This window comes from Cygnus atratus, chromosome 8 (genome assembly GCF_013377495.2).
Source record: "Cygnus atratus isolate AKBS03 ecotype Queensland, Australia chromosome 8, CAtr_DNAZoo_HiC_assembly, whole genome shotgun sequence".
Classification (NCBI taxonomy): Eukaryota; Metazoa; Chordata; class Aves; order Anseriformes; family Anatidae; genus Cygnus; species Cygnus atratus.
Window position 1 is genome coordinate 26,198,146 of NC_066369.1, and position 24,238 is coordinate 26,222,383.

General features: G+C 40.5%; 1 protein-coding gene across 20 annotated transcripts in view; it reads right to left on the reverse strand.

Annotated features, from left to right (window-relative positions):
- The window catches only part of EPS15 (epidermal growth factor receptor pathway substrate 15), a 68,199-nt gene that overhangs the window by 30,643 nt on the left and 13,318 nt on the right, over positions 1 to 24,238 (reverse strand). For 12 of the 20 annotated variants that reach the window (XM_050712307.1, XM_050712299.1, XM_050712303.1 and 9 more), the window contains 8 exons: positions 8,911 to 8,952; positions 5,141 to 5,230; positions 4,750 to 4,797; positions 3,650 to 3,745; positions 3,170 to 3,235; positions 2,596 to 2,721; positions 2,101 to 2,160; positions 862 to 1,062 (listed from right to left, as the gene is read on the reverse strand). In XM_050712307.1, coding sequence (XP_050568264.1) covers positions 862 to 1,062; positions 2,101 to 2,160; positions 2,596 to 2,721; positions 3,170 to 3,235; positions 3,650 to 3,745; positions 4,750 to 4,797; positions 5,141 to 5,230; positions 8,911 to 8,952 — 729 coding nt within the window. Of the gene's footprint in view, positions 1 to 861; positions 1,063 to 2,100; positions 2,161 to 2,595; positions 2,722 to 3,169; positions 3,236 to 3,649; positions 3,746 to 4,749; positions 4,798 to 5,140; positions 5,231 to 8,910; positions 8,953 to 16,539; positions 16,976 to 24,238 lie in introns of those variants that run through there. The other 8 variants (XM_035537759.2, XM_035537747.2, XM_035537753.2 and 5 more) reach the window with 6 other exon arrangements.

Consider the following 24,238-nt stretch of genomic DNA (forward strand, 5'->3'; position numbering starts at 1 on the left):
TCTTCCAAATACCATACTATTTATTATATAAAGATAGGGTGGTTGGTTTTGTTGTGTTTTTTTTTTTTGAGTGAAAATGGCTGCATCTTCTGCTTACGTGCATGCTTGTGGACGCTAACTAATTTCAGTGTATAAACACACTTAATATATGAATCCCAAATGGTACTGTGCAAAAAACATACACCAAGACACTGATCCAGAATGGCACTCCTCTGTAATACATATTGTACACAGGCTTAAGTCAGTCAAGCAAACTGACAGATGAAAACCTTGGAACCTCCAGAATTAAAGTGCTAATTTTTTTATTGATCGCTCAAATACAGGTGTCTAAATATCCAGGCAGCATCTTATGCATTAAAGTACTACAGTTCTTACCTTGGGTTCCCCTCTCAATAATTTCTTCTTCTGAATATAACCAGTAAATTATAATCCACTTGTAAAGACACATTTGTTTTAAAAAGTGTCCATATTCAAATCAGTCTTCAGCCAGAACACGTATGTTCTGCCTAAGTGTACCTGGACTATGTTTTAAAACTGTTTGCTTAGTATTCTGACCTTTGGGTTGAGCTTTATGTTTTGAAATAATTTACTTTTTAAATATCTTCAAAATCTTTACTAAATAATATTCTTTTATCCAATCATTTACATTTGAAGACATCTAAAAACAGTAGAACAAGATAAATTTTGTGTTAGCTTTTCTCTTAACCTGGTTTTCCCATCAGCCTCCTCAACTTTATCAACAAATCAATAGGACAGGGAGAAGGAAATTAAAAGCGTATATCAAGACACTTCATACAGGCAGACCTCAAAGCACAGCATTAAGAACAAATCTTTTAACCCCAATTCACTTCAGAATTATACCTGTGATAATGGTGTTTTGGCAGCTAAAATGCCTACAGATGGCAAGGACTGATGTGAATCTTTGGTTGACGTTGAAGATGGAATTAATGGCATTGCTCCTGGAACACTAATCGGTTTTCTCTTGGATAGTGGCACCAAAGCTGCAGGCAAGGACATTGGCACTGGTTCTTTCTCCAATGCACAGTACACCAAAAACATCGCCTGAACACAAAAACAAAACGTGTCAATACTGGGGAAGGGGGGGGGACACTAGTTAAGAAATAAATTTGTAGCATCTTTTCCCTTATGTTTTCTGTTACGTTTCTCCTTTACAAGCCCCTTGAACTGAGTTGCAGCTTATTGCCTTCCGACCTGCATTTTTTATTACTACTTATTTTTGAGTCTCACTGCTTAGCAAATGAAGTTCAGTATCTTTTAGAACGCTAAAATGATTCTCCCAGGTATTACCCAGCTTATAACCACCACTTGTAGAATTGTATTTGATCAAATACTTTAAGCTCTTAAAGTATTAATTGCTTTTCCAAGAGTCACTTTGCTTAACAACTACTCTTTTGTTGTGGTTGTATGTTTTAATAATTTTGTGACTACTGTTCAGCACAGAACTGCATCTTAAAGATATTTTACATACAATATTTTACAGACTGTCAAGTGAATCTCCAGCACTTCCCTAGAACATCATATTGATTCTCTGATCTTAAAGCTAAAAGTCTGCAGAATTATAGCGTAAGTACAGGAAAATCAAGTATAGTAATAGCTAACTACTAGGCTTTAAAAGGAACTGGTTTCAAAAGATCTTGACCACTTCTCGCTTGCCATTTCCTGGAAGAAGTGAACTTTATTTACTGCTTCTTACATTATTTCATCAGTCCTGGCATTAATAGCGTTAAAACTCTAAATTTGCTGTGAACCTTGGAAGAATTTCTACACAATTTTTTTTAAACATCCTCAAATGTATCTTGAGGCATCAAGTACCACAAACACTGAAGGTTAAGTTAAAACTTATTATTCAGTTGAAAACGGCTCAGTCCTTTGTGGGACCGCATATTACAAGTTTTTAATGGTTCATTTAGCCCAGAGAGAAGTTAGTGTTGAGTAATGAGAGAAACATTAATTTAATACTACAACTTGATTAAGGTTCTAAATAAAGGCAATAAATGAAACCATACAGGCAAAAGTTAACATACAACTCATCCACTTTAAACTCGTCATTAGACTTCCAAAATCCCAAGACATACTTACCACTGCAAACTCATCGCGATCCAACATTCCATCTCGGTCAATATCACTCAATTCCCACACCTACCAAATCAAAAGCAGAATACACGGATTTTTACCTGACCTGTAGTGTTTGCCTATTTACAACCTCACTAAAAACAAATGTGAGAACAGCCTCCCCCGAGTATATCCAAAGTTCTATTAACTTAAAAGCATTAGTTCTCAGTGAACAATATACATTCATATAAACCATGCAAAGGAAGAGAATCTGAAGATGGAGACAGAGTGCACTATTGACACCCTGTCCTAAACAAAGTGGTAAAGCATACACAAAACTGGTACATTAACAGTAAGATGCAATCTCTATCAGAATATCAACGATTATTTTTGCATTTTCTCACTCTGTAAGACAGTAGTTACAAGTTAGGCACATTACTACAAACACTCTGAAAAACAGACAATGCTGAGTGTTTCACAGTTATCATGTTCAAATTAATGATTAATTAAAAAGATTCTTACTCGTCCTAAGATATCCACTGGCAGTTTTGAGTTAAGGAGTACAGGTTTCACCTTATCCCCTGACAATAGTCCGTTAATGGGATTTAGGCTGTCAAAAATAGCATCGTACTTGGCCTTGTCTTCCAGCTGCAGGAGCAGAACAAAAATATTAATTATGGAAACAATCACTCACAGTTTAAGAAGCACTCGTTATTTCAAAAGTAGTAAGCTTTTTTTTTGTTTTTGTTACAGTGAAAAAACACACACTGAAGTTCGTGATGTACAGATTTTTTTTCCATATTTTCTTTTGACTCATAGGCTCACACAAAACCCACTGAGATTTAGTCTTTCATTTATTTTCATGGCTTCAGGTAACTATTCCAAATAAATCAATTTTTTCCCAGGGTTTCCCAAGTGTTATTCCCTCCCCCTCATCCAATCAAATTAGGTCTACTAGGCCAATTACGGATTTGACAGAAATAGCAATTTGTCATACTTAGTGAACTATAGTTATCAGTATCATATTTTTTTCAAGATTTTTGTTTCCTTGCAAACCACGTCATAGTTCTAGATCACAGCCCAATATTGTGTTTACCTTAACAGCCCATGGTACATCACTTGATGCTGTTCCACTGAGTAGCAAAGGACTACTAGTATCAGTCTAATGAAAAAACAGGAAAAAAAACATCAGAAGAGAACTGGTTCTGACCTTTCAAAATAACTCCCCTATTTGAGAAGTGACTGCTTCTCAAAGTCTGTACTGCATTTTAGTCATCCGTATCTTAAGTGAAGGATACCAAAATTTAGAATAAGAAATTTAAAATGTTTCTTCCATTAAGGACAACGCTAATAGAACAAATACTATATATATTCTAATTTTACAAAATTTTATACTTAAGTCCCTGACCAGAACATGTAGCACCTTATTCTAATTCTGCATTGTCCTGTTTTCCCCTCCCCTACAACATCACTTCCAAAAATATTTGGTATTTATACCAAACCCTAATTGTTATCTTCAAAGCAGTTCTTATTAATGAGTTGGTATGTTCAATTCAAATAAATAAATCAGTCTTACAAATCTTGGTGGAGGAACTGGCAAATTAAGACTACTCAGGGAAACATCCAATCCATTCTGTGCGCATGCTACAAGTCGTAAAGCCACAAAGAACTCCTACAGGAAAAAAAAAAGTGAAAATTTTGTTACATGAAAATACTCCAATTTATGAAGAGTTAAGAGTTTTTCTAGTATTGTTATGTATACAAGGGCCACAAATGGCTGGGGGGGGAGGAGGAGTGGCATGTGTCACAAAATGACAGTGAGCAGCAGTCAAAAACTGCTTAATTCTTCCAGTGAAGTAAAGCTTGTAATTACTAGCTCCAAGCATTTAGTAGCTTCCTGGCTAGTGTAATCAGCTCTCCACACTAAGTTCTTCTATGACAGAGCAGTGAAATTTGAAGTAGCAATTACAGCTGTTTATCTTGAAGGAACTGAGCTAATCCCAAAGGTGACAGTTGACAGAGGAGGAGGAAAGAAACATACAGCGTACAAGAAAGGTGAACTGAAGTAGAAGGCTGATGAAAGATTTGTTTAATAAATGCTACAATCATCTTTTCCTACCACGGAATAAAGCCTCTAGCTCTCTGCAGGCCATTATTTAAGTAACTGTGCTTCAAACCATCAAACAGCAACGTCCCATCAGAGCTTTTCAGCAGATCACACCGCATGCACCACTGATATGGAAGTCTGACTGACATACTGCTCATAGCTGCAGCTTTGAAAGAACAACTCCAAACAGAATGAACTGATGTGAAACCCACCAAAATTAGATAATTAGATAAAGAGGAATTTTAAAGATTTTACTAGAATTTTAATTTCTGCATTACATTTCCCCCCAAGATTCAGAGGACAAGTTACCTTAACACAGACCATTAGACCTTAAATTACTCCTCAGTGGTACTGCACAGCTACATAGCAGCTCATTTTATGACTTCAAGAGAAACAAATGAAGTAGCTGAAGGCTGCTTAATTTATTGTAGCTTACAATGAAATGGGGAGTACATACCAGAAAAGAATCCCACTATAAAAACTGCTTTCCTGAAACAGAAATGTTAATGTTTATCTTTTTTCAAGATTTGCTAATGGTTAGAGTAACTTCATTCATCATATAACCATACCTGTTTGTTCAGGATTCCTTTGCCATCAGTATCAGCTAAGTCCCAAATCTAAAACATAAAAACAATATTCACAAAGGTGTTTCACAACACTGAAAGGAATCTGGCAAGTTCTCACTCAATTTAACGATGATATAATTCTTGGATGAAAGTTTAGTTCTTAACTTTCATGATAGCAGTTACTTATGGTGACAAATTTAAATATTGCTTTAATTTCCATCACGAACAACATACACATTAGAATAAGCATAGCTGCTGAACTGTGAAAGCGTTAGATAGCACAACTGAAAATGCATTAGGGAAATTCATGTATCCTGTACTACTATTCTAAGTATTTTAATTTATAGAGGATACTAACTAAAGCAAGAGACAATAGAGTTAAACAATTAAATACCTTTCCAAGTACCAAATCTGTCAATCCGGACTTTTTCAAGAAAACAGCTGCATCAGAAGCTAACACTCTTCCAGTATTAGCAGAATCAACCTGGGAGCAGAAAAAAATTCACGTCACAAAACAGCTTTGTAGATTAAAAATATATATAATCTTCAAAATCAGTCTTCCTATCCACGAAGGACTGAAACTATGTAGAATTTGAGACGTGATAAACATTTCAAAGGACAGAAAAGAGGCAAGAGAGAATGTTTTCTACACTTCCTAGAGAGGAAGAAACAGAACCAAGATTGAAATTGTACCAATATATCAATGTGCATGGAAAACTGAAGGACATGCTAGTAACTTAATACTAGCATTAGATTTGCTGGTACCCCCTTGTGAAGCCCATTGGTTTCTGAGTGCTTGCTGACCACTGAGTCATCATGGCTGTCTTTGGATTAGCCTGTGAATGACTAGCGTGAATGATGCTTCACATAGAACAGCAAGACCAGGTACATACAGCAGAACACTTGGTGATGATGCAAAGCCATCACCCACAGTTGCACAGCTTTCTTTAAACAAAGCCTATATTCAATATTATGTTCCAAACATAAAACCAACCTTCAAAGTTCGCACACGCAGCAAACATGAGGTGCTCAAAGCAAACACCTCCCAAAGATGTGTTTAGAACTAGAAAGCAAAAGACTTGCAGAGAATTTATTATTTGCAAAGTATGCTGAAGTGGATGAAGATTGAAGATTGTCTTCCCTGCTTCTGCTTCTAAAATACATCAAAAAACTCCAAAAGCAATCCTGAAAACATTATTTAATAGGTTGAAAACAAAAGATGTTTTCACTTTCACAACTAATACGACTGATTAGGAGAGGTTGTTAATTTTTTCAAATCATCTATTTCAGTTTGTGTGGGAGAGCTGTTCATAATATAGGCAAGGAGTTGCCAAGTCACTGCAACAAGTCCCCTTTTCAGTTAGAGGATCCCATCTTTTACATAAGCCAAGTACTCTTAGCATCCACTCAGAAAGCCTTTAACCTAGGATTTTTCTTAGCTTTCAAGAAAGTCAGAGCAATACAATATCAGCTGTGTTTATTTTTAATTTCCTCACTTCAACCCAGAGGAAGGAGATTTTGAGGGATTTAAGCAAGCTTCTTACTTAATCTGATATGGATACAGTTTCTTTTCTGTGCAAATAATTCCCTAAAATGAAAATGAAGATGGTGGTTTTTTGTTTTTTCTTTTTTTCTTTTTGGTTTGTTTTAAAAAAAAAGATCTGATTTCAATTTCTTTACAAACTATTGACTCTTGTATGCTGGGATGGAGGTACTTACGAAGCATTAAAACAATGCAGAAAATTGGCTTATGTTTGACCATTGCACTGAGCAGATTGCTGGTATTTATCATCAGCTTGACACAGCTCTCTTCCCACCCCAGCGTGCAAAAAGCAGGTTTTTTTTTTCATACCTGTATCAGACAACAACTACCTTGCTGCAAGTTGTCTTTTATAGGGCCAGAAATGATTAAAACTTTAAAATGTACATGACCTCTTTAGGTCACAAGGTAACAGCAAGAAGTATTTCAATTCAGATTCATCAAGAATTCATCAGCAGCTCAGGCACACTGCTTACCTGTTACAATGCAGCACAAGTAACTGCCTGCTAATTTATCATACGTATTTAAATGTATCCTTTAACCTCATGCTGCTCTGAGAGTCAGTCTAAGTATGGTCAAGCAAAAAAAGAAAAAACAAAAACTTATTCAAAGAGAAACATCCCTATTGACAGGTTAAGGTTTCAATTGCATTCTAAGTACAAAGCCCGGGATTTAATTGCCATTTCACAATACACATTATGTAAAATGAATGACTAACTCTGTGATAGAACTGGCAGAGCACTAAGCATCAGAGCTATTTCAGGTGATGAATTTATTCCCAATTTGTATGGCATGCTCTTAAGTGTTTCTGGTATGGAAGAAGCAAGACATGCTCTACTAGCACTGGAAGACAAAGGGATGTGTCTTTCTCACATAGCTATTCTGAAAAGCTGACATATCCTTATAAAAGAGGGAGAAGTAAAAAGTTATCTAGTGCAACTGAAAGCATTTAGACATAGTACATTCCAAAGCTACTCTTTAGGAAAAACGCTTGCAGAAAAAGCATTTGGCTGAGCAAGTCAGAAGACTAATCCTGTGGAAAACAAATCCACATGCACAATATAACTCACAGTAACATCAGGTTCAAGGAATCCCCGTGACTGTACACTGCCAGACAACAAACAGTGCTCCGATTTCACTAGGCTGCGTAAGCCAGTGAATGCAAGATGTTAAGGGACTTCAGAACCAGCATCACACTTGTGCTGAAATTCACCTTCTGTACCCACCTTTTGGTTTCACACTTCAATGGTTAAACAATTGCAATTGAGAGGAAGAGACAGACGTGACAAAGATTATGCAAGTCAGTAGTATTGGGCTAGGAAACCTAACATGGAATGGAGAAAGGTGAGTTCCTTGCCTTGTGACCTTATAACATTCACCACAATATGGGATTCTCTTAAGGACTTCAACCTAATTCCTAGGGACAGATGCACAGCAGACTTGTTCATTAGATTAAAAGACAATTTTGTGAGGGCGATGCTATCTCCTTCTACCTTCAGGAGCCATCCTAACTTTGATCAAGGCAAACTCTCTCTTACTGCTCAGCAAACTGCTACTCCCCTTTAGCGGAGAAAAATCCTTCTTAAAGTACAAGTAAGAGCTCAAACTTTTGAGACATCACAGGCTGATACACTGTTTTATGCACTTGAGAAAGGGATTAATCCTCTAAGCACAGTCCAAAAAGAGAGTGTTGATAGAAATCATGATCTTCTCTCTTCCCTAGCAGAGCAGCTTGCATTCTAATGTTGATAACCAAAAGAAGTTCCTGAATAAAGAGGTCATCGTATACACTATATCCTGTCTTACAACAAACCAACAGGAACATTAACAGTTGCACAAAAGGAGAAAAAACATCCTATTAGGTTGCTTCAGAGGTTCAACAGTTATTCAACAAGTCTTTGTATATATAGGCATATTTTTTATACAATTCATTTAGATGTTTCTTTAAAAGTTATCATATATCTGTCATTACATAATTAGATATGCAGAATACAAAATATTGATATAATACAGTAGTTTAAACAGCTTTTTTTTAAAAAAAGCTGTATTTATAGAAATTAATACACCTTACTGTTGCTGGATCTAACTATAAAAGATAAGTGATGAACAAAATTCCGAAGTCAAAAGATTTATCTGTTGAGGGGAGCTGCAAGAACTACACATATTCTTTCAGCGTTCAGTGGCCTTCCAACCAAATTTCACTCTTTACAGCAGCTGGTAAGAACCTTGGGGCATACTTTAAGAGACTCACGTCTGACAGAAACCTAACAGGACCACAAACACAAGAAAACCAGCTTCATTTGTAAAAAGGAAAAGAAAAAAACATATCCCCACAGTATTTAGCAAGGGTATACTCCACTCCAACAGCTAACAGTCTGGTATAATTGTAAAGTAATGTATGTCACACATATGACAGTTTGCTAGAAAATTAAATAAGTTATAACTAAATTTATTCTGATATAGCTCAGACCCAAGTGTTAGTTACTACAAAAATATATTGTAGAGTAGAAGTGTTTGCCTTGAAATTCAGTCATTTACACACTGCTAGCCACGCTGAAGTCTAGAGCAAAATAATATTATTTTATATAAAATAAATTTTATTTTCTCAAAAAGAATATACATACCTGTCGGTAGAATTTCTCATACACAGGATTTGCACTTGACAGCTATAGAAGAAGAAAAAAAGATAGAATTAAACAAAAACCATAATTCAACTGTCTTCTGCCTATATAGCTAAAGCTAGAAAACACTTTTTCTGGTCTTTAGAGAAACATTAAGCATTTATGTAATTCTATTTATTCTGCAAAACGATTAGGACTACGACAGCTCTTTATACAGTAACTTTTAGAAGACTTCTTTTTTGAAGGCAGCGATACTAACCGCTATCAGATTACTATCAGACAGGTCAGCAGGCTGGGCAGTATGAGACAACAATTCCTGAGCAAGATCAAATACAGACAAACGAGAAGAAACCTGAAGTGACACAGTCTAGGAAGTGCTCACTTACGCATACAAAGCCAGACAGTTTTATTTCATTATCTACTGCCTCGTTCCTTAGAATTTAGTGCCATACACAACTAGTCTGCAAAACTCGCAGACATCCAAATTAGTTTGTGGATTGACAACTAAATCCAAAGCAATGATGCAAAAAAAAGTAATATTTTAAGTTAGTTTTTTTCAACTTGAATCATTGCCAGACATCAATTCTGCCTTAATTCCACTGCCATCTACCAGACACTTAGTGCTCACCTAAACTTAGGTGAGCAAGGATAAAACACCATCTTTGGAAAAGGCTTTTTTTTTTTTTTCTTAAATTGAACCATTCTTAGAAACTCTCTTCAGCCAAACAAAAAAAACAAACCTGAAATCACACAGAAGTTAGTAAACTAGTATCTGTTCCTGTACCAAGGACCTTTGGTCAAGAGATTCCCCAAAAATGTACTGATAGGGTTCCCTCACTTTCCCTGAAGTTAGAAGAGGCACAAAATTAGATGCTGTTTTCATGAAGTGCACGTTGCATGAAGCAAAGATTGTGTGCATGACTGGGCGCATTTATGCGGAGGAGAAGCCTAGGATCATTGCAATGGGGTGCCTTTGCAACCCCAGTTGGAAAACGTAAGCGCAATAAAAGTTAAAGTGAGTTCCATGTCATAAAAAACTAATTTTGAGTATGATCCAGAAACTAGAATTTTCCTCCCCCTTAAGAGGAATGTGATCTTAAAGCTCTGGGTCACACACACAGACCTTCGCACGAACTGAATCCAAACAAGGTAGTTTTTCCTGATTTAAAGTTTAGAAATTTGCATGGAAAGACAGAAACCAACAGTATGCTAGGCTGTCATCAATCACAGAGTTAGAGAAAAGACTTCACTACAGCACATGTAAATAGTGACTATTTAAATAAAAACACAAATTTTCCTACAGCAACAGCTAATAAAGTTGCCAGACTTCCACACATGCCGATTATCGAAGAACGTTTACTGGGAAAGTTTGGTTTTAGAAACTATTTAGAAATTGGGGTTTTAGCACGATCCCGTTCAAGTACAGGAAGCGCGCTGTATTAACAGAGCACCCCACAAGGCAGATGCCAGAGAAGAGCCAGACGTAACAGGAGCACCTGCTTTCAGATCTTTAAACCTGAGTATTCACCAAGAACGCTGCCCCAGAGGCGCTCAGTTTCTAAGAGCCTCACAGCATTGCTCAGTCTCTACTCTTCGGGGTTTTTGTTTACTTCTTTGGGGTCGTGGTGGTAACAAAATTCCACGTGCTGGGAAACCTCCGTCAGTACCCAAAGGTTTATTATTTCAGCCACTACCTAGGCAGGCATTTGCATATCCCTCAAACCAGCCTGACGAAATACATTCACGCTTTGCCAGACCTGACCACCGCAGCACCAACCCAACGCCACTTTCTGTCACTTTTCAGCGTGCCCCAAAGCATACTTACATTTTCTTAACTACAAATGCTCTGCTTACTGACTCAGCTACAATTTCAGTGGCAGTCTAGAGGAGCAACTCTCCCGAATATTCAAGTATTTCCAAAATTCATTAATTCATTGTAATGTAACAGCACAGACACAGAATCAAATTAAAGCTACAAGCAAAATAACTGGAACAACGTTGGCCAGCGCGCACTCTCGAAGCATCAATCCATCATCCCTCTTGCCCAATATCCCCCTTTGTTCAGCCAAATGTTTCATTCTTACAGCCAGACCTATCATTGTCACTCCTGGAAATATCGAGTCCTGCCATGAAAACACTAAGTGCAAAACAATCTCTTCATTCAGCGCTTGGAGCACAGGCCAGTAATTCTTGTTTATTTCATTAATGTTTCCAATACTCATTTGACCATCAGTATCGCTGCAATAACTGGAATTTCCTGTGACGACAAATAGAATAATAGTAACAAAAAAATTCCCAGACTATTTTTTACTAGTAACAGACTTGTTTTTCCCACAAAGTATAAAATAAAAGATATAAATGTCTGGGATATTCTTGATCTTCTGAGAGAAGAAGAAAAACACTGTTCTACACCCTCTAAAGCGCTGCTGTAAAATTTTCTTGTCAGCGTTCTTTTTGTGGGATTTATAATGTGCAATTGCAGGGAGTAAATTCAACTTGTTTTCAATGCAGAAAGGAAGGAGGGAGAAAAGGTCAGATTCCACTGCACACAAAAATAGAATTACGTTATTACGATTCCCTTCAGAAGATTATCACTTCACAAGAGTCATGCCTGCTCTAGTAATTACAGCCTTTGTGACAAAACCAACTTCAGAATGCTAACCCAGGAAACAGAAGCCACCTTCAGGGACACCTGCCTTTTCATCTTGTGGTGCCAATCAAGGTGTCATGCCCCCAGGTTCTCACCCCCAGCACACTCATATTTAGGTGTAACACAATACTACTGCCAGGCTGGCCACCCCGCCATCCACAGCCTTCCTTTGCGCAGAAAAAGTTAAAGAGCCCGGGGTGGGAGGCTGTCTACAGAGAAAAACAGCTTCCAGGCCAAATGACACCATCTGGCAGTAAGTGTCCTGCACGTAGCTGTCTTGCTCTTTCCTGGGTCCCGGGCAGACTCAGGGTGGCAAAGAACTGTTCCTCTGCAACGCAGCACAGAGCCTAGCTCTCCACTTCCGAAAAAAAAAAAAAAAAAAAGGAAGGAAGGATAAAGTACAAGTAGTTCCAAGTAGTTCCTCTCAGCACTCTTCCACCACTAAATGCAGTTCCCTCAAAGTCTGAGAATGGCATGAAATTAACCCCAAAAGACAAATGTAATATCCAGGGATCATTCTGCCTGGAATCCCTTCTACAGCAGCGTGTAGCCTGGGCACGGCACTGGCAGGAATACAACCAAGAGCTAAACAAGTAAGGAAAAAAAAAAAAAAGCACAAAGCCAAAAAGCAGGTAAGTTTAAGGCAAGCTGGTTTTTATTATGATGCCCTTTCCAAAGGACAACAAAACGTTTTCCTATTGTTTTTCTCTCTTATTTGAAGTGCCTCACAGCAAAGCTTTCTACCACTTTCTGTTCTATGACCAAGAACAACTCAACTTCAGCTTGGAGTTGATGCACTTGGTTATAGGACATACACACACACAATGCGTCCCTTTAAAGAAGGATCTGAATCCAGCCTTTGTGTATTATTTTCCCCACACACACACTATAAAACTTCCTCCAAGTACTGTCTTTTTATTACTACACTGACATTAGCACTATTAGTCTCACAGACACAGAGGGAGCTACAGAGTCGCTGTTCCAGGCCATACAACACAGGACCAAAATGACAAGTGTTGGTGTACATCCTGCACATTCACTTGTTTCCATCCAGTCTTCTGAAATTTTGTCCCACCTAGGTGAAAAAAAAATCCATGCTGCTCCTCTACAATCATTTGATGACACAGTGTTAGATATCCCCAAACTGTTAAGCAAGAGCAGACACCCCTCTCCAGATTTATTTGCTTGTACTTTAAGTAGTCTATTCGTTGGTGCAATCGCACTGTTTCCCTTACATTTATGATGAGGACATTAAACAGAGCTCTTGAGCGAAAGCTTCCTTGAGATTAAAGTTTTCCCCTACAGCAATAACACAAGATAAGAAAGTATTTATAGCAAATTTATATGCACATATATTGCCATGCACTTCAGAGTCAGAACCTTCATTCCCCTTGAACAGCTGAAGCATGCGCAGAGACTCTGCCACCTTCTCTTTGCGCAGATGGCTGTCACTGCGTAATTAAATATGGTTCAATTCCATTTTCAAATCACTACAGGAAGCCTCTACCATCTTATAATCAGTACTGAACGAAGTCTGTAAAACGTGAAAAAGCAGCTCCACAGCCTTTCAGCTACTATCTAACATGGCTGGTGCAATACCAATCAAAAATTTAGTTCTACCTGCTTTATAGGGGAGGCTGACTGGTCGTGCACAGGCTTAAACACACACACACACGTGCTCACACACAGTCAGGTTTCTTTATCTTTTACAGAGGACAATGCAGAAGGACACATTTCTCACTTCCGTAAAATAATAATAAACTAAAATCCTGATTTTACCATTGTGTTGATCCCTAACAGAAGTCTGAAGATTGCCACAAACCTCAGGTGAAAAAGAATTAAGTGACTGCTGAGCTTTGCTTTTTGGCTCTGCATTACAACATACCTGTTACTACAAGACTCATTCATACTGTGTTTACATCCTATATACTCCAGTAACTGGCAATGTATGCATCAGACAGGTGTCCACCTTAGCGTCAGCTGTAATTCAGCGAATCCCTTAGACAACAAAACACAGCGCTCTGGACCTGTGACAAGATATTGAAGTCTGAACTGAGACACGGGGTACAATCTTGTTAGGTGACCGTCTTGTTTATTAAAGCAGCTCAAAGCTACTTTTTAAGATGACAACCACTTTTTCACAAAAGATGTATTTCATAATATCAGGAAAATAAGAAGGTATCTTACTATTCTCCCTGAATACTTCTGGACACTCCCACCTTCATTTCCCCAAACCTTCAAACACACATGAGCAGTTTCTCTTACTGAACTACCATCCTAATTTTCAGTGGCGACAGGAAGTTTTTGAATGTCCACATTGCACGAGCCTTCAAACATCGCCCACACTTTTAACATGTATTTTCTGCATCTTCTGTCTTCATTTCCTTCCTCTGTAAATTAATTAAACCAGATAAGCAGCCATATTTGGAAGATCAAAAATAAAATTCTTCTCATTGGCTATAGCTTAATTTGAGTTTTCCAACAACAGACTGCTAGATATGAACAGTTCCTTCTTACCGATGCTGTTTTCAAGGTGAAGGCAACCACAACAAAACATTCACTTGGTACAAGTTTTCTTAGAAGTTCCACACTTAATTCAGTTATGCTCAGACCATGACACTTACCGAGCAAATGCAAGTGGCAACAAGATACTGCTTAAGGGGTTCAAAATTAGGAGAACAGGACACTTCAGATTAAGTATATTCATTTTGCAACGCTCTTCAAGCACACTTGGTGTAATAAATTTCACTACAGCTACACAGGCCCAAAATATTTTTACTTATCAACCAACAGAAAGTTCCACGTTACTTAAATGAAGCTTTAATATTCAAATAAACAATGCTCAGCCCTCACAGATACCGCAGCTGCAAAGCCATCTGAAAATACCCCAGTCCGATTTTGGAAACACCCAACTTCCTCGTTGTGTTAAATCGGTCACAACCACATAAGAAGGGGAAAAAGAAAATCTGAGACAACTGTGAGCTCGACTGCTGGTCAAGCAGAACTGCCTCTTATTCTCTGCATGTTTACAGCAGAAAGCACCAGCCTGCACAGTTTGTCTTGCTGGTGTTAGTAATCGATCTAACTGCAGCCAGCAACCATCCCCTCCCACCCCCGTACTCACTTTCACTTCCTCACACTACATCGGAATGGATTCAGAACACTTCGGACTTTCCATAACTCTAAAATGCCTGAAATTAGAGCCTATGTTGAAGAAATGATCTTTAGGCTTGCTTGACTTTCTAAGATTATTTTTATTCAAAGCACGCTCCTCCTGTCCCCACTCCCCAAAAAAGAACTCCCCACACAAATGGTCAACAACAACAGAAATAGCTTCCTCAATTTAACCACTGGTGTAAGTTGTAGTCACAGTGGTTTTAAGGACACTGGCAGTTTTTCTGCTCCTGTCAATGTTATCACATTTCTATTTAGTCCCTGTTCCACGTGACCAAAAAAAAAAGTACGTAAACTCTACAATGAAAGGATTACACAGCCTGTATGCCTGCAGAACATACTGTAGCAGGCACTCCTCCCCTCTCCCCAAAAAGAGGGCCAGAAGAGTCCATGCCCACAGAATAGCCCATAGAATTAAATTACTGGTCTAGGAAAACTTTGTCCTTCAACAAAGGCATGCTTTAAACATTTTTCTTTTGCTTGAAGACTGTTGAAAGAGACACAGAAAATGCTAACCTAACATTTTTGACTATCAAAGCATACTTTCACAGAGGGTACTATTACCTTCACAAGTATATTCCTTTTATTTCTTTAGACCTTTAAAGACACGTTTTCTCAACGTATTTGGAGTTCATGTTTTCAATGAACCACCCTTTCTTTCCTTGAAATGGTTGAGGATTTCCTCACAAGTCAACTACAGAACGGAATAACTGCCAACTGAGCAGTCTGGCTCTGAACTTCTTGGTTTCCTCATGCGTGCGTGAGTCACACTTCTTTACCAGCTTTTACATACGTGTGACAACTGACGATCAGATTGAAGCATTCCAAGCCAGGAGCATGTGCACTGACAGGCCTGCCTCAGGCTCATGTCAGGTAGGAATGAAAACTTCTCACGTTCCTGCTACATGAAACAAAACAGTACCAGAAGTACAGTTCATTACCTACCAAATCTCTAGGGAATACGAAGCAGTCTCAACAGTGTACGAGCACACGTATGGAGGAATTCTACTACCATCAAGGAAAAAAATTCAAGCAACAAAGAGGTTTAGGCAGAGATCACCTGGACACTAACAATGCCAAAATTGTCCAAGCTTTAAGACCATGCAAGGTCCTTCATCGTAAGGACCTGCAAAGTCCTTCATCATTGGGCACCTGTAAAGCCAGTGTGCGAAAGGCGTACCCCCACATCACACAGCTAACAAAAAAAGAAGTAAGATGACTTCCAAGGCGGTATCTCTGGAGCTAAGACACCGCTGCAACAGGCCTTTGAGCGACATCCTCGCAGCTGTTCTGCACCCAGAGCAACCCCAGCACCCCCTAACCCCGGCTCCTGCCCGAAAGCTTCTCGGGCACAGCCACGGTGCCCCCCACACCCACTTCACCACCCGCCTCCCACACGCGCGGGGCAGGTTTTGGGGGTTTTTCTGTTGTTTTGTTTTATCTGAGCCCGGCGCCCGCTGCCTTTCCCCGAGACAAAAGACCGAGGGCGCTGCCAGCCGCGGCCCCGAGCTCTGCGGGCTGTCCCCGGGGCAGAGGCACCTGCGACCGGGCGGGGATCGCGGCGATCCCGGGGGATCTCCCCCTGCCTTCCCTCCCTCACACGGGGGGTCCCAACCTCCCCCCCACACCCCCCCCTGCCGCCACCTGACAGCGCCGGCGGCCGTTAGGCGCCCGTTGGGCGGCCGTTAGGCGGCGGGGCAGGCTGAGGGGCGGCCGGCGCAGCAGCGAGCCGCTCCGCTCCCCGCTCCCCCGGGGCCCTGCCCCTGGCCTTCACCCTCCGGCCCGGGGCGGAGGGAGGCGGGCGGTACCTGCGTGAGGGAGAGGTGGGCGGCCATGCTGCTTCCATCATGCACCGGCCGGGCCGCAGGAAGGACGCGCCGCCGCCGCCGCCGCCCGCCGCCCGCTGCCCAACTTCGGCAACTTCCCCGGCCGGGCCCCGGTCAAAACCCGGCGCCGGATCCGCACCCGCCCGCCCGGAGTCGTTGGAGCCGGAGCCCGCCCCGAGAGGAAAACCGGGCGGTGGAAGCCGCTGGCTGGAGCCGGAGCGCGCGGGAGGAAGCTGCAGTGAAAAGGCGGAGCCGGGTGGGGGCTTGGTATGGATCGGAGGCTGCCTGCCTTTCCCGTGTGGGATCTTGTGGGTGCTTCGTGCATGCCGAAGTGTTACATCCCCCTGGTTTAGTCATCAGCCAGGTGGCCAAACTATATGGCTCAGGTATAGCCAAACTATATGGCTCTGGGGCTTTGGTTGTGACAGAATTGGGAACGGGGCCCAGAGGAAGCCGCGTGAAGCCGGCAGGATGAGCTGAGCCAACGCATCCTCTCATGGCTCCACACGGCCAGGGTCAGCCCCGGCCTCCTGCCTCTGGTCCTGCAGGAAGGGAAATGCCGGCCAAGGAGCCCGTCGCTCCCTGAGGCTCTCTGTGCTTTCTCCTACGGGGAAGAAAGCACAAGCAGGGGGGCGAAAAAGCCTCATGGGAGAAAAAAATGGTGAGGAAACATCACAGCAAGACAAAGAGGAGCAGGCGGGAGTGGAGAGCCAACAGCACCACGATTGAACCTTCAAGAAACACCTGCATGCAAACTGGCTGAAAGCAACATTTATGTCACCGGTTATCACTGCCTGTGTCCCTTCAGCCCCTGACACAGCACAGCCAGGCAGCAGTGAGCAGGAGCTGCTCCTCCTGTACCTGCTCGCTCCCACATGCTGGCTATTTCGGTTGCTTTCCTCACCGCTTTGACCTACCACCTTATACATCAGCCACCAAGGGTGGAGGGAAAACATCCCTGTTTCTGCGCTTTAGCCAAAGGTGGACCAGGCATGAATCTAACCTTGCATTACACATTCAGACCAATAAATTATCAGGAGTCACGCTGACTGGAAAGGTTTCACAGCGTGTTGTTTTCTTCCTCCTTTCTTCATTCTCTCCTACCACTGCTGTTTTTTTAATCTTCAGCTCAGTTTCATGCTTATGCTGATGTTCACGCCCCACCTCTGCATCCCGTCATTCCTCAGCCAGCAGTCATTGTTAGCTGCTATTCACATCTGTCATGATACATGTGGGATCTCACCCACCTATTCTCTAACAAAGGTTTTCTAGAAGCTTTACGTTACTGACCTCTTTCTCAGTCATCATTTCTGCAAGAAAAAAAGATACAAAAGAGAAGATACAAAAAGCAAATAGTATAAAAATAAAAATATTCACACCATTCACACTGACGGTCACACCTCTACTCCACCTCACACTCGTTTCCTCCTAAATAAAAACCCTAGAAAACAGCAGAGGCTATTACCTCTCTACGTTGATTTTTTTTCTTCTTTGATTAAAATAGGAATACTATCCCACAATAATATTATCTGGAAATTAAATCAGGAGATCACAAACCACAGCTGTGTCTCCAGGGGACAGCAGCACTGGAGCCTGTCAGCATTTTTGAGGGGCCCGCAGAAGAGAACCAGAGGGCCTGGGTTCCTGTTAATTGCCACAACCTCTTGTGGATGCCCTTTGCTCTCTGTGTTGTTTTCCCCATCTTGGTCTCCTCTCCCCAGCTGAGAGCGGCTACAACTCAGCAGCGGACTGGCAGCCCCTCAGGAGGGGGCCAGTCATGCTGAGGCTGACATCTTCTCACTGCAAATGGAAGGAAAGTGTAAAACAGGGTAACGGGAGCTGGCTCTGGGGTTACAGGCTTAACGTTGGAGGCTGTTGCGAGTAGGACTCTGTGGGCAGGCTGCCTGACTTGGCAGATGTATCCCTGCTGCTGGTCCCCGGCTCTTTACTGGGTCCTGCATCAGGAGTCTCCCAGCTGGTGCAGGCCTAGACCCGCTGCTGCTGTCGAAATGAGGGTGCAGGGTGGGTTGGGAAGGAACACCGGGGACTTGCACAGGCACTCAGCTCTCCCTGCACAGCCCTTCACGCAGAGCAGCCTCACCCAGAGCACAATTAAAAGCCACGGGTCCCCTCTGAGCACAGTGTGCTGTCCACGAGGTATGTCTGTGAGGGCCTGACCTTCCAGAAACCTCTACGTTAGGAAAAAAAAACAAAAAACAAAACAAAAACAAACAAACAAACAAACAAACCACTATTCTGCTCCCTCAAACTGTGAAGAGCACTGCAGCCTGCTGATCCAGTGAGGGTTTTCATACTGCTGCTGAGCTCTCCTAGGCAGCATCAGCAATACGAGCTGCCCTCGCTGCTCCCCCAGTGAGGATAGGAGCTAGTGGGCAGTGCTGGGGACGTGCCTATGGCCCTTCGCGCCCTGGCCATGCGTATGGCACATTTGGTTCTTCTGAGGGGCGGACAGCCTTTCAAAACACACAGTGATCACTCATGACTGTTTTGTCCAGAGTCAGAGTGCGAGAATTGCTCAAGGTAATCACTGTGGCCTCCGCAAATTAAAATAATAATGAGTTCCATTCAGTCAACACCGGATTGGTGCGGTCACGCAGGTCTTTGCTGGTGTTGAGTGTTGTGTGCCTCCTGCAGGCAAATACTGTCCTGGAGACCTTCAAGCACCTGAGTTAAAGCAGCTTGCTCATGGCCTCAGACATCTCTGTAACAACTGCAACAGCACTCGGCAGCTTGATGCCAATCCACCACTGTATGGCAGATATTTGCGAACCTGGAATGAAAGCTCTCGGGAGGAAACAGCTATCTGTTTCTACGCTGTAATAAAAATTTCATGTCCTGATACAGGGTCATAAAAACGGACTTCACACTGTGAAAGTAGTAGTAACCTGTTACCGATTATTTTCTATAAAGAGAACAATTACTAAAATCTATCCAAAACCTTTTGCAGGTTTGCAAAACAACACGCTCCGACTACTTCTATGGCTGAACCAAGAGCAGCTCAGTAGGGCTTGGCTGGGATGGAAATCTGGGACTGGGGGAGTTTCTAAACATGGAAACCGTTTTCCTGTTTCTCCCTTTGCTGACCCCATGAATCTTACAGCCTTCTGCAGTATCTCCTACTCTGAGAATTGTGTAGTGTGGAAGGGGGTGGTGAGATTGTGCTGGGTTTTGGGGAAAGCTTGTAAAGAACTTCAGAAAATCAAAAGGCCAATGAACAAGGTAAAAACTAAAATTAACTGTTTCATTTTATACATTGTCACCTTCAATAAGAATTCTGCTGCAGGAAATCTGTTTATGTGTAATCTGCTCTGTAATAAATGTAATAACTGCTAAATGTTGATCTACTTGCCATAAGATCCCCTAGTATAGGACACTTGATATCAAAAGAACACGACAAACAGTATTTGCATGCTGTTATTTGTAAGTATAACAGGATTTTGTATGGGTATTGTAGGTATTGACATTTTGGCAAATGGATACCAGATCTCAGTGTTCTTTATTGTTTCTTTAAAAGCAAAATGCCCAAGGTTAAATCTACACGGGACAAACAAGTGATTACTAATCAATCAAAACCAGGCAAATGGTTTGTGGAGGATGGGCCTTGCACCAACATAGCTACAATAGCAACAACATAACTGCATCAGTGCAAATCCCTTTTTGTAAGACACTGTATATGTATATAAAGTGACTTGTTCTAGAACCGTTGACTTGAATTTGAAACCCGAGCTAGACAGTTTAAAAAGGCTTTTATACAAGTGAGAATCAGACACTAATGACCTCTGTGTTTTATGCACCTCTTACAGTCACCAAATACTTTTAGTAAGGCTAATAACATTTTAATCAGATCCACTGGTCTCCTGGAAATAACATCTTAAGTGGCCATGCCTTCCTTTATCTTCCTTTATCATAGCTTTGTTTATTTTATGGCTCAGCACACAGGAAGCACTTTTTTTTTTTTCTTCCAAAACAACACATAGGTATTCAGTGTGACCTGTTCTGCTTGTTCCAGGAAAAGTATTATTACAGCCCATGAACGCTCAGGAGGCTGACTAGAGGAGTGACTCACTCCTGCCTCCTGCATACCCAAACATGAAATGACTTAGCCAGCTTTCTGGAATTTCAGTGCAAAGCAGATTAGCTCCAGTATTGCAAATACCAAATGAAGGATCTAACTAGCAGAAGGTTTAAACCATTTGGATTTTCACAGGGCAAAAGGAACCATATGCACAAACACACAGCATCCTGGCAAAAAGAGAGTTACAATCCTCATATCAAAGAGTGGAAATGAAAGAGAACTACTTATAGGTAAGCAAAAACTGCCTTAGGTTGACCAGGTTTCAGAAAGCCAAGCCACAGCTGGACTCCTGACACACACCAGCAGTTAACCACACTTCTGGTATCAAGAGTTCCCCCCTGAGAAATGAGGAAGATCAGCACAGAACTTCAGTGACCTTTTGGACTGAAGGTATCTTTTATCAGAAATCTCAAGTACTTTCCAGGACTAGTGACACAAGTTGCTTTAGGAAATCCCAGCTACAGGCATGTCTCTAATTAGTAATACGCCCCAGCTTTATGTGCTCTTCACATTATATGCAGCTACAAGTTTCCTGGACGTAGGATTTCTGATAGGTTGGTATGTTTTAAGGCTACAGCGACCCATTAAAATAGCTGGTTTGTCCTTCTTTATAAGATTTTCCACGGGTATCTGTTAATTTTTTGTATAGAGCTCATGAGTCCTTCAGTGTGTCTTCTAGGGAGATGCTTAGTTACTAGCAAAGGTACAGCAATCGTTATGAAAACTGCATACAAATGACTAATCTGCTAATTCCTCTTGTGCTGTGCTCTTGATTCCTCGTGGCAGTTTGCAGGCTTTCAAACTCACAGCTGCTTTGAAAATGGTTTAAAAGGGGTTGTGGGATGACCAAATTTATACAAAACCGTAGCAGTATTAAAGAAGTACAGACTACGATGTTAAGGTATCTTTGCAAATTTATATATTTGCAAATTTACTCATCCGAACAGTGTTTTCTGAACTAGTAGTTTTATGTCACATAGGAATAGAGTACAGGATGGAATGATTGTTTTTACCTCTTTGTTTTTGGAAAATGATGTAATTTGTATTGCAAATATTCAGTATCCCCCCCCCAAAAAAAAAATAATTATTTTTGAACTAGAATTTTTATTAAGAGACAGGAATGTTACAGTTGATAAAAGCCCAAATAAGGCCTGAGTGAATCTCTTCAAAACAATTATGTTTGATGGAAAAATTGGCAAACTTAAAATGCAGCAACACTACAGACTCATCTACACCATTAAAAATATACACAATTTATCTTTTCATTAAGACTGTAAGCATATTTTCTCTAATTTGTGTGAGTCAATCTTATGGGGCTATACCTCATGCTCCCAGAAAGTTAAACAAAATGGGGATATATAAAAGAGGTTAATTTGTTCTCTTATAAACTAGACGGATGACACAGAGCAGAATGACATTTTTCACACAAGATTTAGTTTTTCATTCAAGATCATATTTGATCCAGAAAAACACCAGAAAAATCTTCAACAAGCATTAATTTGACATGATGCCCAGCAGTTGGAGATGTAGCCACTCCTTGTACAGCTTAATATATGCTCAGACAAAAATAGAAAAAGCAATACCACTGATGAAACAGCAACAGTCTTCATTATAAATTAAACACATCAATATTGTAATGTGTATTGTATATTCAACAAAAATGAGGATTGAAAACTAATATGTTTACAAAGTAACAAGCAGAAAGGCTTGTGCCAACAGTTTCTTTTGTTGTCTTTTTCCTGAGGCATATTGTCTATACTGTAAGTCCAGGGAATGCATGAGTTGCTTTTCTAAAACAATTATAAGTCTATTATGTTTAAATAAATATGAAGTATCTTCTTAAAATCTACACACTGAATTCCCAGCATTCTCCTAACATAAAACTAATTCACTCTGCACATCAGAAAGATAATTATTTCATTTCAGAATTATAAGGTACATGAAGTAATTAGGTAAAAGAGCGTGTTACTGACCCTTAAAACTGTCTTCCTCCCACAGATTGGTTTGTCTTTATCTAAGACAAATTCATGACTATTTATGGCATCCTGCTCTTTTTAGGGCATTACTGTAAATCTTGAGCCTCTCCTTTTTTTGTCCTCCTGTTTCTTTTTCTCTTCTTATACGTTCTTAGCTTCTTCTCAAATTTCTTTCATTTTCTCGTATTCTTAATTACAACCCCAAGAATACCAAAATGGTTTGGAAATTATGGAAATAAATTAGTATTGATGCAATAATATGGGTCATAAGCCAAAAAAAAGTTAACTTTCCCAAATCACTAAGCCAGTACCTGCAAGCCACTCTTCAAACTGAGCAATGATTGAAGCCCTAACATAACAAAACACTTAAATGCATGTTTAAATTCATCCCTGTTCAGGACAACACAATAGTCACGTGTTAAATTTCACACTAGAATTTAAGACCTTTCCTAAATTTAAATCATATTCTCCTTGGTTTCAGCAATAATCTCTCATGTGCATGAACTACAGTGACAAGACCACTGGTGACAGAGCAGAGATGTCAGCTTGATTCTGGTACTGTGACTGTCAAAGTGATGTTGAGAAGATGGGTCAGAACCCTTGATGATGGGAAATCAATGATATTTGACAAGGTGTTAATGATTTTGCCCTCAGTAGACAAGGACAGGGCTGATTTCACTATTTTAGCTAACCATGATCAATCTACATTTAAAAGTGTGCTAATTTAAAAGTGTGTTTCAATGTCTTTGTTGCTATGGAGAAGATCACAAATTATTGACAATACAGGGAGAAGTGAGAGCAAAGCATTACTTGCCTCCAACAGTACCAGGCATATATGCTGTAAGGGAGACTGCAGGTTGCACTTCATGAAGGCTATCAGATGGCAAAGTGCAGACCCTTCTGCAGACAGAAGGAATTTGGTGTGATTCAATGGGAATTTCTTTCTGCTGCTCTCCCCCTGCTCAGAACCAGTCCTGCTGTACATCCATAAACCAGAAACCACCACCTTGTGGGATTATTTTTGATTTAATGCTCTGTAGCAGGGAGAGGAATCTGTTCTGTTCCTTGGCCAACTATTGCACAACGCTGGCAGGCAAAATGTTCCTTTAAGTGCAAAACAAATAATCCCACTGGTGTCAGCACGTAAGAGTGAGGAATGTTGCCTTAAAATCTCCCTTTGTTTTCTAGACTCCTGAACTACTGACACGTAATTAAAATACCTGTGTTCACACCACCTTTCCTTCTTAATTCTTCTAAATCAATTCGGCATTGTGAACCTTAGTACTGTAATATGACTGATGAGACCTAAAATAGGTTCCTTTATGAAAAATGTTTAAAACACATACAATGAGTAGCTCTGTTAAATATCAAAGGCTGAATATTATCTCCTTGCTGCAAAGTGCAGTGCAAAGTTCAACATTTAATATATATTCTTCTTTGGTTGCGTACACATGCAATTGAAACATGAAATATCCTCAGAGATGACCAACTTATTTCTTTACTGACTCATTTGTTTTCTGTCTCGTTTTGTTTTGAGATCAAGTTGCAAAACTAATGCAACAATGATTCAGCCTTAATGGAACTGTTTAAGGTGTGCAGGACTGATCAG